This window comes from Phasianus colchicus, chromosome 3 (genome assembly GCF_987193195.1).
Source record: "Phasianus colchicus chromosome 3, bPhaCol1.hap1.1, whole genome shotgun sequence".
Lineage (NCBI taxonomy): Eukaryota > Metazoa > Chordata > Aves > Galliformes > Phasianidae > Phasianus > Phasianus colchicus.
Window position 1 is genome coordinate 52,857,501 of NC_143438.1, and position 18,400 is coordinate 52,875,900.

An 18,400-nucleotide genomic window follows, 5' to 3' on the forward strand; every position below is an offset into this window, starting at 1 on the left:
GCTGAACTATACACAGTGGCTTAGGAATGAGCTAAAGCAACGTAAAGATGATACTAAACTCCAAATCAGGGGGAGAACATTTGTTATTCTAACTTTTGAACTAGAGTAAGAAACATGAAGTTGGCAAAGAAGCCTCACAGCCAACTTGCATCATATCTCAAAAGTGTGCTACAGATGCACTGCATAAAGGATATATATTAGATTCTGTACAACAAAAATTTTACATTTGCCAAATTATTACATCCATGTAACATTAAACTGTATCTTATGACTTAGTTGCACCTGCAATGTGTGGTTCCTTGCATACATTCTATTAGCATAAAAAGTCAAAATTCTGTCTTTAGAATTAACTAATGAGAGAATGACTAACCATGGTCTAGAAGTCCCCTAAGAGAACACTGTGACCCTTCTTCATACTCACTTGCCACCTTCTGAGGTGAAATTCTCATATGCAATTGCATCCAGTACAAATAAAATATTTAAAAGACCACTATTGTACACTCAAAAAAGACAAAGGCTTAACTACCATGGCAGTAGTTCTAAGGCGTGAATAATTAAATACAAAATAAATTAAAATACAAAAAAAAACCCATACTTAAATAGAAAAAATCTCAGCAATTGCTTTAATTACACTGGATACATGGCATGCTTTGTCATATGCTTAACAACTGATAAAAACTTTTTTTAATCAGTGCGGGCATTCAGATAGCAGGACAAGAATTTTTTTTTTCCAACTGAGAGACATTGTATACTTAATATTGTGCATTTGAGTTACTTTAATTGAAAATGAGTAAGGTCATTTTAAGAGTTTACCACAATACAAGTGTAGAAGCTTACACAGTCTTAACAAAATGAAGCAGCACACCCACTTGAGACATTTTAAAATGTCTTAGTACCTATTACTGTATTTTGAAATTTATGCCATAATGGAAAAAAAAAATGTATAAAAAAGAAAGACATGAAAAGAGTTCTAAGACTGAAAACTGTATCTTAGAAAAATGCGATGTCCAGTATGCCCAGATCACAATTTTCAAATGTTTATAATACTGATTTTTTCACAGATTTCCTCAGCTCCCAACCCTACACACATCCTCTGGCTATTCTGTGCAGTGACACTTCCAGGCATTATTTATGATTTTTCAGAAGATATGTTTCAGGCCTGTTCTAGATTTTAGATAATGTTAAAATAAATTGTAGAAAACATTTCTATTCCCACAAAATGAAAATTCAGAAAGGAATGTCTGTTTTATACTGTTACAATTGTTCCAATTGATGCTGTGTTAAAATAGAAAAAGGGATAATGTGCTTGCAATGATTATTCATATTAATTTTTTTTTCAGTCAAGAAACAAAACTATCCTTCAAAAGTTGTATTAGCTTTCTACTTTTATGTCTCTTTCATTTTCACTGAGAATGTTATTACTGTCATGGCACCCAACCTCTAACTACATATATTCCTCAGAAGGGAGATTATATGACTTCCCCACAGTAAAATCAGTGGGATGGTTATTTGGGTAATACTGCCAGTGCTTCCCACAGGACAGCATGTAAGTTGATATGCTAAGTCTACCCAGGAGCATGGACTAAGATTCAAAAGCCTATCTTGTAACTTTGGAGTCCCACATACCAGCGTAGCACACTGTTGGAAGCCACTGAGTCAACTAATTAAAGACAATTTTATAGCCAGACTATTTGTTATCCTTACCTCGCACACACACAGAGAATAGCCTAAAGGGATCAATGGCACTCTAGGTATTAAAAAAAATCCTCTTTTGTCATATATCTTCAAACGTAACTCTCATGTTTACATGGATATGCTGAAACAAAGCTCTTCAGTAACATTAATATTGATTAGCAGAATTTTTTGAAAGTAAGAGATGGAAGCTCTCTGAACATATTAGTGCAGCAAGACTGAAAACAGTGACTAGTAGAAAAAATGACCTAAATAGATGAATAGTAAATGATAAAAGGCACCCAGTGGATTTTATCTAATACCATGATGATAAACAGCTCCTTGCATCTAACTTAGTTTTTCCCTATTTCTTAATTCAGCTTTCAGCACTGTATTATTGTATTGCTGTAAGAATCATATCTGAAATATGCCATTTTGTAGATTATGTCATTAGTAATACTCTCAATACCTGATGAAATAACATATCATGACTAGCTGTTAGAACCGGTCATGGATTTTTCTGATATATCATTTCCCAGATGGAAAGTGCTTTTCTATTAAAAAAAAAAAAAAAAAAGAAAATGTTCATAGGAACATTCTGATTTGTTTTAAAACAAAAAACATTTAAGTTAGGGTCAAAATATTCAGATCAAATATTTGCAGACTGAATATTTTTGAGGAATAAATTATTAAAAACTTATTTCATTATATATAAAATTTACACTGAAAAAAATGGTGCATTTCTCCACTTTTGAGCTTTCCACATCATGATAAGCTGAAAACATAATTCCATTAAAGGAATTTCAAGGTGCACTTCTATATGACTGAGAAATCCACTTTCTGTTTTAGACTGAACATTTCTGAAGCCCATCAAGGTACAATGTAAAAGAAATAACAACTTACTATCATCTTATTTTCCAGTATCATCCAACAGTCAAGTAAATTCACAGAAAATCTAGAAACATTACTGGGTGGTAAGGGTTTTTTAGCAGAAGACTAACCTTACTTAATAGAATTAGGAAATTCTGATACTGGTACTGATTACAAAGCAAAAGGAAAGTTAAAGAATCAGTATTTCTGTTAATGCTCTGGATAACAAAACTAAATGCTCTTCTCAAATGTATAATCCATTATATACAGATGTCTGAATTTAAAAATGTATACACTTGCACTTCAGAAATATATGATCACATGGCCAATAGCAAATGTTAATGAGGACACATTTTCACATTTCAAGAGAGTGTTGGTCATTCAAATTGTCTCGCTCAATCTTCAATAACCACAGTAATCATCTTTACAGTTACTGTAATTGGAAGTACAATAATCACATTAGCAGCAGAAATGCAGGCTTGCTTTCAGGTTAAGAAAACAAGGCACAATATAATCATTCTGAACGTGATCCAACACTCATTATGAATTGTTATGTCAAAGAATTCTTATCAGTGTGTTTAATACTGCACATATCAGCACTGAACCAAATGGCAATGTGATAGTTTGGGGACTGTACAGTCTCTGTAGAACATAAGGTAATGAGATGCTATGAGAGTAGTTACAAATAGCACAGTGATAAAATATGCCTGTAAGGTATAACTTTATCATTACATATGTAAATTTCACCACATTTAGTAGAATGCACGTTGGGAAAACAAAAATCACACCTTGTGTTTAGCTGTGACATTTGCTAAATTCATGTGTCACAATCTTAGCACTTGGCAGCACTTTCTCCCATGATAAGACTGTCTGGGAGGTCTGCAAAAGCTGTGACTCTGTTCCTCAGCCAAAACATACACCATGTGTATTCCTGCAAAAACCAGGCACATCGATTCTTTGGTTTCTCATAATATTTAGTCCTCGTCATGAAAAGATTGCTTCTGGACAGGAATCTCCTCACAATATTTCTTTCTTCCAGGAGCAGTGCTAGGGCAATCATGTGTTTATGCAGATTCTCCCCTACCAAGGCTATTCCTCAACTCCAAATTCTTCACAGCTCTGACAAGAAGTCTTTAGCTTTCTCATGAAATTACTAAATTTCTCACCTGGTTCCTGGCTAGTTTATCTCTTAGTAAGAGATCTTTTCTATGGATTTAATAGTCCCCTCTAGACCCCAGAATAGAGAAGCTTCTTATTAAGACCTTTGAACAATTGATCCTTTTTCTGTCAAGCCATTCAAACTGTTTTTCTTTTCAAGAAGTTTTTCCTTTCCTCTTGTTCTCCATTACCAGCTTTCATTCCCCCTCACAAAGCCCACAAGTCACCACAAAAACGGCATGTAGTTGGGTATTTGCATAGACCTCCAATGGGGTTTCTCAGCCTCAGTACTCCTTCTGCCCCTTTCAGCAACATAGACTTCTCCATTAGGCCCACCTATACCTGCCTTAAAAACAAGATAATGAGGATGATTGTAATTTTTATCTTGAAGCTAAACAGTCAACTGCTGTTGTGGTGTAACCTGGCAGCAGCTCTCACCACACAGCCATTCGTTCACTGCCTCACCGCTGGATGAGGGAGAGAACTGGAAACAAAATAGAACTCATGGGGTGAAATAAGAGCCAATTATTAAGACAGAAGGGGAAAGTAGAAACAAAAATGCAATGATAACAATATGCAGCCACACAGCACTTCCTTACCACTGGCCGACCAATGCACAGCACCAAAATGACACCCTGCAGTAACGCAAGGACTCACTCCGATGACCAACTCACAGCATCCCAAGCAGCAGCCAGGCCCTGTCCCACTGCCTGCAGCTTTATACCCCTTCATGTGGTGCCATGCGGTATGGAATGACCCCAGCCTCATAAGATGATCAGAGGGCTGGAGCACCTCTCCTATGAGGAAAGATTGAGGGAACTGGGCTTCTTTAGCTTGGAGAAGAGAAGGCTCCGGGGCAACCTCATTGTGGCCATGTGGGGTGTATAAAGAGGAGGGACAATGACTGTTCACGAGTGCTAGGACAAGAGGGAATAGCTTACAACTGAGACAGGGGAGGTTTATGTTAGATATTAGGAGTAAGTTTTTCACTCAGAGGGTCGTGACACACTGGAACAGGCTGCCCAAGGAGGTAAATCTCCATCCCTGGAGGCACTCAAGGCAAGGCTGGATGTGGCTCTGGGCAGCCTGGTATAGTGACTGGCAGCCCTGCACACAGCAGGAGCCTTGAAACTAGATGATCACTGTGGTCATTCTCAACCCAGGCCATTCCATGATTCTATGATTCTATGATTGTATGTATCTGTACTGGCCGCAGCCTGCCCCTACCCTGCACCATCAAGGCAACAGCTCTACCACCAAGCAGCCCGAGTGTGTTCCCATCACAGCAAGAATCAAAATAGCATTTTACAATTAATGTACTTTGGGCTGAAACCAGGACAAATGTGCACATCTAATGTTTTGCATAGACACATACATGTTCATTTCTCCCATTTAAATCAGTTCCTGAATCAACCAAAATATCTAACAGCAGTTCTATTAGACTAAACCAAACCCTAACCCTAACCCCACCCCTAGCCCTAACCCTAACCCTAAGCCTTAACCCTTCACCCTAACCCTTAACCCTTAACAGTTAACCCTAACCCTTAACCCTACCCTAACCCTAACCCCAAAACCCTAAAAATTACATTCAGTTGCTTGGGGCTTTGCTTTCATCTCACCTTTGAATACATGTGGTGTTACCATACATATTCAGAACCTGTTCAGGAAATATTCCCTTTCAGTTTTTGCACTTTCTTACACTTGGAACCAAGTACTATTTTTTTTTTTTTTAATTGCTGTTATTATTTTTATTTTTTGTTGCATTAGGATAGGCAATTCTCATTCAATATAATGTCTGACTAGAATTCCTAGAAATCCTAGATCAGAACATATTGAACCTGCTTCGTATATATTGCATTCAAGAAGTCAGTGCTTTTCTTTTCTGTTATTCTTCTGGGGATTTTCTTTGTTTTCTCCCCATCACAGAAATCATGTTAATCAGAGCACCACATCTCACCTTAAAACTAGGCTGTCTCATTCTATTGTATTATCTATGAGCAGGGGGATTGAGTGGCCTCAACCAATTTCATAGAGAACAAGACTATTGAAAACTGAACTGAGATGTATGCCCCATTACTACATCAGCAAACCAGTTTCCATCTCCAGACCATGGGTGACAAAGCTTCATAATAATATATCACAGTATCTGAAGTTGTTTGATCCAAAAATCAGAACAGAAATGCTTTTTCATTCAACCCATTAAATAAGAAAATACAACTTTATCAAAGGCTAGATGGTAGGCTTTAACTAGCAGGCTAGATGATTTGACTTTTTACCATCAGCAAAAAAAATTCTGAAAACTGTGCAAGTGACCTTTCCCGGACAGCCATGCTGATCATTTTTGTAAAATAAATGTTCCAACCTCCACAAATCATGTCTATCTCCCCTGAATTTACTGGGATTTAAATTGAATCACCTAGTTTCAATGTCTTATTAAACTTTTTCACTCACTGTTACTAGGCCTTCTGTCCATTTCTTTTGGATAACAAAACTGAAGTCCCTGCTGATTTTTTTTTGACTGTCCATAAGGTGCTGAAGAAATATGGAGACACTCCTAGCAATAACATTAAAATAACTAGGTAGGTAATAAGTAAGCAAACAGTCAAAGGGTAACAGTGTGTGCCTCCATTCCAGCTGCAGGTCTAACTGAAGAGATGTTATCACAGAGACCAGAAAAGTGTTCCAGTAAAAATTTAAACAGGCTCATGGACATGCAGCAAAATATTTTTACTTACACCAAAATCATGGTGTAATCTCATTACCCCAACATTACGTTAATAAAGAAATACTGTTAAGAGCTCTTCATGCAATACCTGTAACTCAGCAAGAAAGAGAGATGGGAGTAGAGACATAACAGGAAACAACAGGAAGAACAAATCTTGGTGTTCTAAAAGAGATAAGAAAGGTACCTCACCTAATAATCCTTACAATGATTTCTGAAGTTAAGATAAAAAATGAGCAAGTTGAAATACTAGCAGGTATTTTTTGCCGTAGTGTTAACACAAGACTGTAGATTGATATTTTGTAAGGACTGATATCCCAATGACTAGTTATAAAGCAGCAATGTCTAATTTTAAAAAAAAAAAGTTTCCTTCACTGTCATTTCACTTTTTTCATACTCTAAGCTGTACAGACTTTGAAGAAAATGAAATTTGCAACAGAGTAATAAACCCCAAGCTCTGCTATGCAGTGCTGAGACAAAAATTAGGCTAAAAGTTTCCCATCACTAGAAAGAAAACGGAACTTAGATTTGATATCACTGTAGAAGCACTTCATCTTGCACCAGTGAGAGTAACTCAAATCAAGAATGTTCATTGTTTTCCTCAATTTACTTCTGAAAGTAATGCAGAAAACAGTAAATAATTGTATTGCATCTGATTTCTTTTAAGATTTTGTGATTATTACTCCTTTGTGTTTTATACCTCTGCTTCAATTGGCTCTGATGCCTCCCCCTTAATATCTGGATCCACCTTCTTGGTATCAGTTGCTGTATCTAAGATCCAGATGAGGGTTCTTTTGTGAAGAATTCCTGACAGTTCAAAAACTTCTACATAAAGCACGGAGCACTATTCTTGTAAGTAGGTGATTAAAAAGGAATGAGAACTTATAGATGCTGATCTTAGCCAAAATTACTCAAGACTAAGCTCCCGGAGAAACGAATAAAAATATTTTTAAGTTAACAGAAAAGATGACTTTTTCTTTTCTAGAGGTATCCACAAATCAGAGGAAAAGAAAATACGTTAGAGAAAGCATGCAAGAATCCTAAACATTAATGAAAAACTAAATGTGCAAAGCAAATGCATCATTTTATAATTTTCCTAAAATTGCTTCTTTTTCAAAGATATGTAAAGCTATACTACAGAAAAGTATCAATTTATTTCACTTAAAGTACTTGCATATTGACAAGATACTACTAATTTCAAACTTTTGATAAAATTACTCTCTATTTTACATCTAAAGAGAGATAGAACTAACTAAATTGTTGCATCATTTCTTAGATAAAGAAACATAGATCTGATAATACTCACTTCTGAATTTTTCAGATCTTTTTTTCTTGTCTGTAGTAACTCTCCATATACTTTTGCTTCCTGCTTTAACCTTTTTTCATATTCTGCTAGCTCATCTTGGAGATGATCAAATAGTGTCTGGACATTTTGCTGCTTAAGCGTCACACCACATAGATTTTTCCTTTAAAAGAAAAAAATTAATTCAGTGAAGCAATCACGAGATTATCCTACACTGTTTTTCATTCTTTACATACAGATTTAATTTTAAATTTTATCACAGATAAAATGGACAGTACTCTTCCTAATAATTATACCATTTTAAAAATACACAGCAATATGATTGATCTTATCCGTGAATATTTAGACCCCGTATGACTCTATCAAGAAATACAAATTTTTCAATTTTCATAACAACTTGCATTTTTAAAAGTAAGCTTCTAGAGAATGGACTGGTTTACTACCAGACGTGAGACATTTGCTGAAATAATTGTATTCTGAGACACAGAATGAGCTCATGTCACACTGGGTAAACAATATTTTATTATTTGTTGAGACAGAAAAAGGAAGCTTCATTTGTATATACATATTTTTATTTATTTATTTATTTATTTTGTCTCTGTCTTTACCTAGCATGGTCTTTTTTTAATCAAAGACTTTCTACAGAACAAGATTTCTGCAGAAAACTGAAACATCTAAGACATGGATGTCCAGCTGTCTGGCTTGCCTGGGCTGCACTGAATGAAGATAAATTGCCTTAGGCTGTATACAAAATAAATAAAATAATTAATGTATACAAGTAATAACACTTCTTTTCATATTTTTTTTCTATATATATATTTTTTTCTTAAAACCTACAAAGAGAGTGAGCAATATAAACATAAGGAAGTGTGCTTCTCACAAAATCTTCAGTTCACAGGATTTGGTCATCATCCTTCTAATTTTATTGGCACCAAACTTCAATGAGATTTTTTTTAAAATGTTGAATTAATATATTTAATGTTCATTCTTAATTTCGTGACACAAAGACATGTCTTTATCTATTCCAAGAGTGCAAACATAATTTTTCCAAAGCCAATGGTATAAAGCACTTTCCAGGCAGGATACTTGTGATGGGATCTTTTTCAGTTTTGCAGTCAAATATGTTATTTAAATATATATATATATATATATATTTGATTTTATCATTATTTTGAAAACATTGTGTCAATATTTCTTTTCTATTTCATGCCAGTAGTTGTTTTTTAGTCTTTTTATTGCACTGCTGGTAACCAATAATAAGTGAAGGAAGGGTTGTTCTTCAGAAGAAAATTCTAGGAAGTTAACTATAAAAGGATAACAATAAAGATGGACAGCAAAAGTAGGGGCTGTTTTACTTTAGACTCATCCAGCAGACTAGGCTAGATGATATGCCAAAAAAAAAAAAAAAAAAAAAAAAAGGAAAAATAGCCAAGAGTAAAACTAGAAGTAGTTAGTCCTTCAATGTCAGTTTTTCTGTGAAGGTTGGAATCAGCACTCTTATGAAGAGTAACACAAAATATAACAAGAAATGGCTAAACAAAACTTACTTAAAACAGCTGGACAAAATACCAAGTGACATATCAGTCAAAATAAAATAGAATAAAGGAGAACAGCCTGAAAAAAAAAATGTCTTCTGAATATTTTTACCATTAATACTCACTAGTAACCTGGATGAAGAGATACAGTGTACCCTCAGCAAGTTTTCTGATGATACAAAGCTGAGAGAACTGGCTGATACATCAGAAGCCTGTGCTGCAATTCAGCAAGACCTAGACAGACTGGTGAGTTGGTGGAAAGGGACATTATGAGGTTCAGCAAGGGCAAGCATAGGGCACCTGGGGAGGAATAACTTCATGCATCAGAAGAGGGTAGGGGATGATCAGCTGGAAAGGAGTTCTGCAGAGAAGGGCTTGATTGTGCTGGTGGACAACAGGTTGCCATGAGCCAGCAGTGTGCCCTTGTGACAAAGAAGACCAATGGCATCCTGAGGTGCATTAACAAGAGCCAGCAAGGAACATGATCATACACCTCTACTCTGCCCTGGTGAGGCCACATCTGAAGTACTGTAACCAATTCTGGGATCTTCAGTTCAAGAAAGACAGGGAACTTCTAGAGAGTCCAGCAGAGGGCCACAAAGATGATGAGGGTCCTGGAGCACTTCCCTTATGAGGAAAGGCTGAGGGACCTGAGACTGTTCAGCCTGGAGAAGAGGGACTGAGAGGGGATCTTACCAATGCTTATAAATATCTAAAGGGTATGTATCAAAGTGTATGGGGCTAGATTCTTTTCAGTGCTGCCCAGCAGCAGGGCAAGAGGCAACACAGACAAACTGAAACACAGGAAGTTCCTTCTGAACATGAGAAAAACTTCTTTGCTTTGAGGATGACACAGCACTGGAACAGGCTGCTTGGAGAGGTTACAGTCTCCTTCTCTGGAGATATTCAAAATCCACAATGATGCTTGCCAGTATAACATACTCTAGGGAACGTGCTTTAGAAGGGCATTGTACTAGATGATCTCCATAGGCCTCTTCCAACTTCAGTGAGTCTGTAATTCTGTCCCACATATTCAGCTAAAAATCTCTATATAATATCACTTTTTTTTTTTTTTTTCCAGACAATAATTTAATGCAATAATCTCTCAAAGATCTTTCAACATTGACAATATATTTAGCGAATACGATGACAGACAGCAAACTGTATTACAATGACACCAGGAATGTTTTTTCATTATTTAGCTATTCTGCACAACCCAACAATCCAAGCTATTTTCTGTTTGACATTGCATAGCAGGTTCACCTTTCTCCTTGAAGAGTAAGCCTGCTGTGCAATCAGCATATATGGCCCTCTGAGGCTTCAGTGGCCTAGAAGGCAGTCTCCATAATCAGTTAGATGGAGCCCTTTGAGACTATTTTCAGGACTCATCAGTCACAGTAAGTGTTGATCCACCCTTCTTAAAACAGAGAGAACACAGAATGAGAGGAATCCACCATTAATTAAAGATGCAACTGACCATGAATATTATTAGATTTCCAGAAGTAATATTGATACCCAAAGTTTAGTTTGGTAGGTAGACGCTGCGTCATGAATAACTTCTGCAAATGCATTACAACTACAGTCAGTAAACACACAAAAATACTTTCAAATTATTGACAAAAAGTGCATTACATTTCCTAGGAATAACTCTGTAAAATAATGAAACTACCTGTAGAAATAGAAATAAAGTAAAATTACTAAATTACTTTTACAAAAGCATTAAACTACCTTTACAGCTTCATGTAACAGGCAGATCTTACCGTAAATTGATTAACAGTTTTTCTGCATCTTCCATCTGTGTTTGCTTCATATTCCATAATTCAGCAAGTTCCTTAAGTTCATTTTTTAAATTTTCCATAGTGAGACAGTTTTCATCAATTTGACTAGAAAGAAATGATTGTTTTTCCTGGAAATTAAAAAGCATACAGCATATAAACTAGGAGGGCAAGATTTCCCAGTGCTGTATTTTAAGAACATGATAACGGGCATAAACTGTATACTCAAAGAAATAGAACTGCTTCTAGAAGGGCAGTTGAATTACTTAGCAAAACAGAATAATTGCTTTTTTATTAGAGCATGATTTTGCCAATCTAGTTATAGCCCACCAACTTGTTGCACATCTACTATATATCCACACATTTTATTATGACACAATTTTTGCAGTCACTTATTGTTGTACATGTATGTTCATAAGTTTGTAGGTCACCCTCATAAAAATACATAACATACATATCCTCTTTAATTTTTGCTCTTTTACATAGAAGTTTTTCAGATAAGCACTGCCTTGCACAGCAACAACTTTATTAATTACAATGAAAAGGAGCAATTTTAACATCTGACCAAGCCTGGGTCTGTTTATTTCAGTGCAGGCAGTGCCTTAACTGGCCATTTTTACTGATAGATCATCATATTAATTGCATGCTGCAAGACTGTTTTAGGCAAATACCTAAAAAACTGATCTTTAAAGAAAAAAACAAACTTTCAAATGCCACCAACTCCATGCAGAATGTAGCTTAGTCATTATCTCTGAAAACTGTCATTATTCAGTTAGTTGCCTAAATGGAGAGCTTTCTTCTTTCAGATATTGACCTTTTTTCATAACAGAGTTGCTCTGTACTCCATACTTTGGAGAATATAAGCACAGACGACAAGACGGTTAAACTCATCTACAAGTACACAACTTTTCAAACAGATTGATATTAGGCTTTTGAAAAACACCAAGTTAAAAACTAAACTTCCTAATTCACAGAAGAGATATTACACTGCAATATCTTTTTCATTTCAAAAGAGACCAAAAAAAGAGTAAAGATTCATGACGAAAGCAAGCAGTACTTCCAATAGCATCAGTATCTAGTAAAAAAACACTGCAGCTTCCTCAATAAACAAAGTAAACATAATGCACTGCAGCAGTACAAAAGTATGAAAAAGTTGAATCTATTAGTTGGGTTATACTTTTAAGGTAGCTGCATTAGATTTTGTAACCCATAGTAATGGGCCGTAAGCAGTTATGTAAACGGGTTAAATTAAGAGGGAGGAAAATACCTTTTGATTATCCCTATGCATACACACACATTCAGATAATTTAAGTATGCACACAATTATATACACTGCATGAAATAAAAAAAATTAAGATCTTAAAATTTAGTAGACGAAGAATATATGTAAATATTTTAATAATGGTCAGTATTTATTTTTTTTTTAGATACTGTACCATTTTTCTGAGGCAGTACCCTGGTACATAGCCTAATGATCATTTTCCTTATAAAGTAAGTGTTTTGTAAAGGTATAGCTAAAAGGAGGCTGAAAAAAAATGATGAATCAAAGCTCTTTTAACAGATAGGAACGTAAACACAGAAGTGCATGAGATACCTTAAGACCTCTTTCTAAAATGTAATACGTATATATATAAGATTAGGTGGAAATTTCAGGTCTCCTTCAGGAACATAGAATCATTAGAAGGAAAATGAACATATAGTAATTAACGCAAATCCCTGTGCAACCAAACTGCTCATATAGAGTCTCAAACACCTGTTAGTTTTAGGATCAGAAACAGAGGAATTTGGGGAAATGTGATAGCCTGTGGAATATGTAATATCAGAGCAGATTACTTTCTCAGGCCCTAATCTTAAGCAAATAATAAAATTTGAGATGACTGAGGTATCAGAGTTGTAGTGTAAATATATATAAAAAGAAGTTGTGACTTGTTTATTTATTTTTATTTTTTATTTTTTTGCTAAAGACAGTCAGATTCATATATGAGCTATGTTAGAACGAAACTGCCAGTAAAGAAGCATTTGGTCTCTGACATCCTAAGAAGGCAGATAAGAAGTGAAAAGGTTGGCTTCCAAGGCCAGGGAATACTAGCCATTGGGTCAGTGCAATCTGGTACCTATTACAGAAGAGAAATAACTTGCAATCAGGTTTTACAACAGACAAATAAAAACGTTGAGTTATTCTACATTCTGTAATCTAAATATTGGTAGACTGAACAGCCCCTCCTTAGGGTCTGATGTAGCAGCTAACAGCCTAGCTCCCCTTTCACAAAACTTAATTGCTGTGCTTAAGAAATAGCAACAGGCTCTAAGAAGGTAGTACTAAGGGTATCCAAATATCGTTACTAGTTCAGTGCTCTGGAGATCTGATAAAATAGGCTTTCTACATTTTTTTGTTTCATTTCCACAGAACACTAACTGAAATATTGCTAACAGGAACAGTTATTTACAGTTACTAAGAAAGGTATTCTTAAAACTAAAGCCTAAGAATGACTTGTACTGGAAAACAGTGCAGAATTACTGAACATCAGTATGCTGATATGTATGTTGATCAGTATGTCACTTCCACATGTTCTAAGGTCTTCTGGTAAACCTGCAGTGTGCTCCATGTTTCACAGAAAGAGATGCATAAACTCTGTCTTTCCTATGAAATTTAGAAGCCTGAGTGTATCAGTGAATTCCCCAATCCTTAATTTAAGATTGTCACAAGTAGGAAGTGTCAGAGATTTTAGGAAGAAATTACCAGGTTCATGAAAGCTATTCTGAACAACGTGAAAGCTTTTTGTTTTGTTTTGTTTTTATTTTAATCTATGACTCATTTTTGAGGCTGTAATATCTAACTTAAGTTTATACATATACAAATGAAAGGATAATAAAAATGAACAATATCTTAGAAAGAAGATGCTTTCTTCTTGTAATGCTTATGAACACATTTATATAAAACATAGTGTTCAGTAATGAAATTCAGTAATTCCCTTCAGTGGATTATACAGTTTAGTAACTGATACAGCAGATATAAGCCATCATTTACAAAAAGATGCCATCTGCTGTGCAAACATGCAATTAGCAGGCACTTTCTATCACACCAGTATCGTTTTCATCTGTTATTGATTTTCTCCTTTACATTTCCAAAAACCCCTCAAGCAATCTGAGCCAGTGCAGCAAATGAAGAAAGCAAAGGACTTCTCATTGACCCTGATATCTATTCTGCTTTGCACTTTACTCTGTTTAAAGGCTATGGACCTCACACCTTAGTGCAACTACACGAAAAAAAGAAAAAAAAAAAAAAAAAGCATATGCTATATACATGTACATAGTTTCAAAGCAACTGTGTAGAAAAGACAGTTTAAGTTTTGAGATAAAATGTACTTCAAAAATGCCACGGAAACATTAAATTATTCACCTGTGTAGCATTTAACTGTTGTTGCAGAATATTTCTTTTTTGCTTCAGTTGTTGTTCTGTTTGCTTCTGCTTTTTATCTAGCTCTTGTGTTCTCTGATTCAAATAGGAGAGTTTCTGGAGGGAATATCCACAAAGAGATGTGTTATTATTCAAAACTTATTGTCTTATCTTCCAGAGAAATCAGATAATATTTTAGCTGTAAACTACTTAAGTTACTATTCTTAAGTTTACTTTTGTTTACCCCTACATACTTTTTTTTCTATCAACACAGCATGCTCATCCACATGTTGTGTACTCTACGCTTTGAAGGAAAAAATGCACATATAAAAGAGAAAACATCTTTGGTGCTTCAAACAGTGTTTATCATCACACAACAAAATATCACTGCTCACTCTTCTCCCCAGGCTTCTTTACATTCCTTCTGCCAAGAAAGCTACAAATAAAGTTATCTAACCAAAATGCGTATTTGGAATAGCTTCCATGGAAGGAATATAAAGGTGAAATGTTTACTATTTCTTGTATCACTAACTCGTGATAAAATACAGCTAAAGAGAACTAAGAAGAGGAAGAAGATGGAAAATGCAATATTTGGATAATTCATTTTTCTATTTTTCATTCATCCAGTCTGTTATTAATTAGCACCTCAAACAAAACAGTTCTTCTCAATTATATTGATTTCATTTGCATCATTAGTGTGAGCAACAGATACTAAATGATATAAACTATTACTAATGCATGTAATTAAAAAAATTACATCACAAAATCTACTTAAATAATTGCATAACAACTGTGCTATGCTATTCAAAATTCCAAATTTCATCTTATATAACAATAAACATTAAGATAAGTATTAATATTTCCATCCTGAAACATTTTAAATCTTTAATCAATGAGAAAGTTCTTGTTTGGCATTACCAGTATCTCACACATCATTCACATATAAATCTGCTCTGGCAAACTCTGCTTACAGGCTTCTATTACAGAAGCAAATACACAGCTATGGACAATGATACATAACTTATGCCACACCTCCCCAGGTTTCCAGGAAACTAATGATGTGATCTTTGTCACATTGTTTCTACTTAGTTTTAGCTAGGGAAGGGCTAACATCATTAGTCACTGCCTTTATTACACTGTTTTGAAAATACTATTAGCTATTAGAGAAGGGCTTTTTTTTTTTTCCAATTTGACATATTAAAACTGAATCAAAAATAAACTATCAAATAATTCATTATCTAAACTCAAACTATTCTACATTCTCCAGTGTTCTCCCCAAAGTGTTGAAGTATTGCTATATGCATGTTATATATATAAAGGACAATTCACGTAGAGTAACAATAAAAAATGGATATGATGATCTCCTGTGGCAAACTACTTACTAGTAGTCAGATAACTGAACCATAAACCTGCAGAATGATTCTGTAAGAACTTATGGATGAGGCAACAGAAACTCCTGTGTCTGGGCTTTGACCAAAAATTAAAAAAAAAACATGTATCTAAACTAAAAAGGCTTGAAAGATGTTGTCCATACTTGATTGAAAGCATGAACTGTAAGATGTATGGGGATTATGGAAAAGCAATAGTTCTGTTGGGTGTTGATTTTGAAACAAAAATGAAGGTATTTTGCTTTTTCTTAACAGGAACAATGGATAAGTGAAATTTTTCTCCTCTTTCGGACACTTGAGAGATAAGCCCTTCCTTTACACTGATTATTTTCAGATCAGGTATATAGAACACATTTCCTTTGACAGAAAAAAAAAAACCAACAATCAAGGAGTGCACATGGGGGGGGGTGTGGAGGGAAATTTCAGGTAATTTTCCCTACGCTGAAAAACTGCTTGCTTTAATGAGCATTCTAGGAAGCACTGGCCTAGTGGAAGGTGTCACTGCCCACAGCAGAGGGGCTAGAACAAGATGATCTTTAAGGTCCTTTCCCAACCAAACTATTCAATGGTCCTATGACTTCATGGTAGCATACAGAGCAAAGGCTTTGTAAGGCAAAGCTTAATTTAAGCATAATGACAACAGGACAGCACACAATTTGTGTTTTTGATTTGCACAATGATCGTTGTGAATGCTAAACTGCACATGTGACAGAAAACAGAAAACAAATGAAATATTTCCAATGTTTCTAGTTGTCAGAACCATTCCCCAAAATAAGAAAAGGAATAAGAACCTAATCAAGAAAAGGATGTACAAAAAGAATAATGCAATGTTATGGAAATGTTTTTATGAGAAAAAAAAATATAAAAAATCTTCAAATAAATTACATCCTAGCAGCTCTGTGAAGATAGTATTGGTTTCATTTAGTGTTTTTCTTAAATGTACATATATACGTATACATAATAGTCACTGAAGTGCCATTACATCTTACATCAAACTAGTGTTCATATTTTGACTATTTCCATGTCTTTTCATAAAAATAACACCTGTTTCCCACAGACATTGGTCACAAGGGGACTATCATCATTACTTAAGGAAATGATTGTCCACCTAAGGCCTCCAGTTTTAAAGACTGAGTAAACTGATCCACCTACTATTTTTCAAAACCATCCATCACTGTAATATCCTGGCTTCAAACAGTAATTTATTTAGATAACATTGCTTAATGTACATTCTGTTCTCTATCACCATTGTTGCAACACTCCTTATAAGGAAAGTTTTAAAGACCTAAAAGATTGCCAGATCTAAAAGAGGAAAGTGTAGTAACAAAAGTGCTTCACAGCCATACAATTTCAGTTGTCATTCCTGTTATTCTTTTGAACTGTTCTGGAAGAAAGGTTACTTCCTGAAAATTTTCCCAACATTTTCCTCTTAGGAAGAGTTAGCATCATTAATACATCCAGCACATGTGGGCAATACTATCGTACTAGGTCATTACTGGACCACTGGAGGAAAACATCTCTTTAGCCTTTCTTTCAAAACATGTCAGACTATGACAGTACAAATGTTTTACCAGAAGCAAAATGAATGCACAGCTTGAAAGAGAAAGGTGTACTTTATCCAAAGTCAATTCCAGTATGCTGAGGATTTGTTTTTAAGACTAAGATTTTCTGTGTCTTTTTCTTATATAAAACAGACATTTCATGAGAAAAAGGAAAAAAATCAATATCACTCACAAAGCAGAGAATGGAAAAGGATTCCCAGCCTGCCATGGTTGCTCTTTTCAACTTATAACTTAACAAAGAGATACAAAGGAAATAAGCAACTACTAAACAGTCTGCCCTTTTGTAAGAAAGGGAATCACAAAACTTAAAAGAGAATAACAATTTTTCCAATACAGAAGACAAGAAAGGACAGGACTCCAAGGCTGAGATCAGGCTGTATGTTTTGTTGTATCACAGCTCAATCACACACCTTAACAATCAATCTCTTCCGAACTCTTCTGTTACATCTTTTTAATTTTTTTTATTTTTTTTTTTTTTTTTTTTTTGTAATAACAATTAGAAAATATGTCAGGTAATGGCTCAGAATCTACCACTTTTACCTTATGGTTTTCATTAAATAGAGCTTCATTTCTTTTCAAATTTGCTTTTAGATGAGCTATGTGTCTCTCTAGCTCTTCTATTCTCTTCATATCTTCTTCTCTTTTCTTTAGCTTCTCTCTTTGCTTTTCCTCTAGCTCATCATATATGTTTTTAGTCCTGGTCTGTTTATTGAAATATACAGAGAAATACTTTTCAGTATTGAAATCAGAAGCATAAGTTAAACATGAAAAATTCAAATCTGAAAAAAAAAATTATATCCTTAAGTGAATACCTTGAATAGACCACAAAATTCTGTGTAATTCAAGTTCTCTTCAGAATGAAGGAAACTTGGCCATTAAATCAGCATGTGAATAATAAAGGCTGAATAGCCAGTACAACAGGCAAACAAACACAGAAGAGGAATCAGCAACAAACAGTATAAAATACAAGTATTATACTGAAGCAGACAATTAGTTTACAGTAATACTTAAGCAAATAG

General features: G+C 34.8%; 1 protein-coding gene across 16 annotated transcripts in view; it reads right to left on the reverse strand.

Annotated features, from left to right (window-relative positions):
* CCDC178 (coiled-coil domain containing 178) overlaps positions 1-18,400 on the reverse strand; it is a 182,321-nt gene that overhangs the window by 103,542 nt on the left and 60,379 nt on the right. For all 16 annotated transcript variants that reach the window (XM_090137532.1, XM_090137520.1, XM_090137525.1 and 13 more), the window contains 4 exons: positions 17,922-18,083; positions 14,435-14,548; positions 11,020-11,165; positions 7,728-7,887 (listed from right to left, as the gene is read on the reverse strand). In XM_090137532.1, the coding sequence (XP_089993658.1) occupies positions 7,728-7,887; positions 11,020-11,165; positions 14,435-14,548; positions 17,922-18,083 (582 nt within the window). The remainder of the gene's footprint in view (positions 1-7,727; positions 7,888-11,019; positions 11,166-14,434; positions 14,549-17,921; positions 18,084-18,400) is intronic.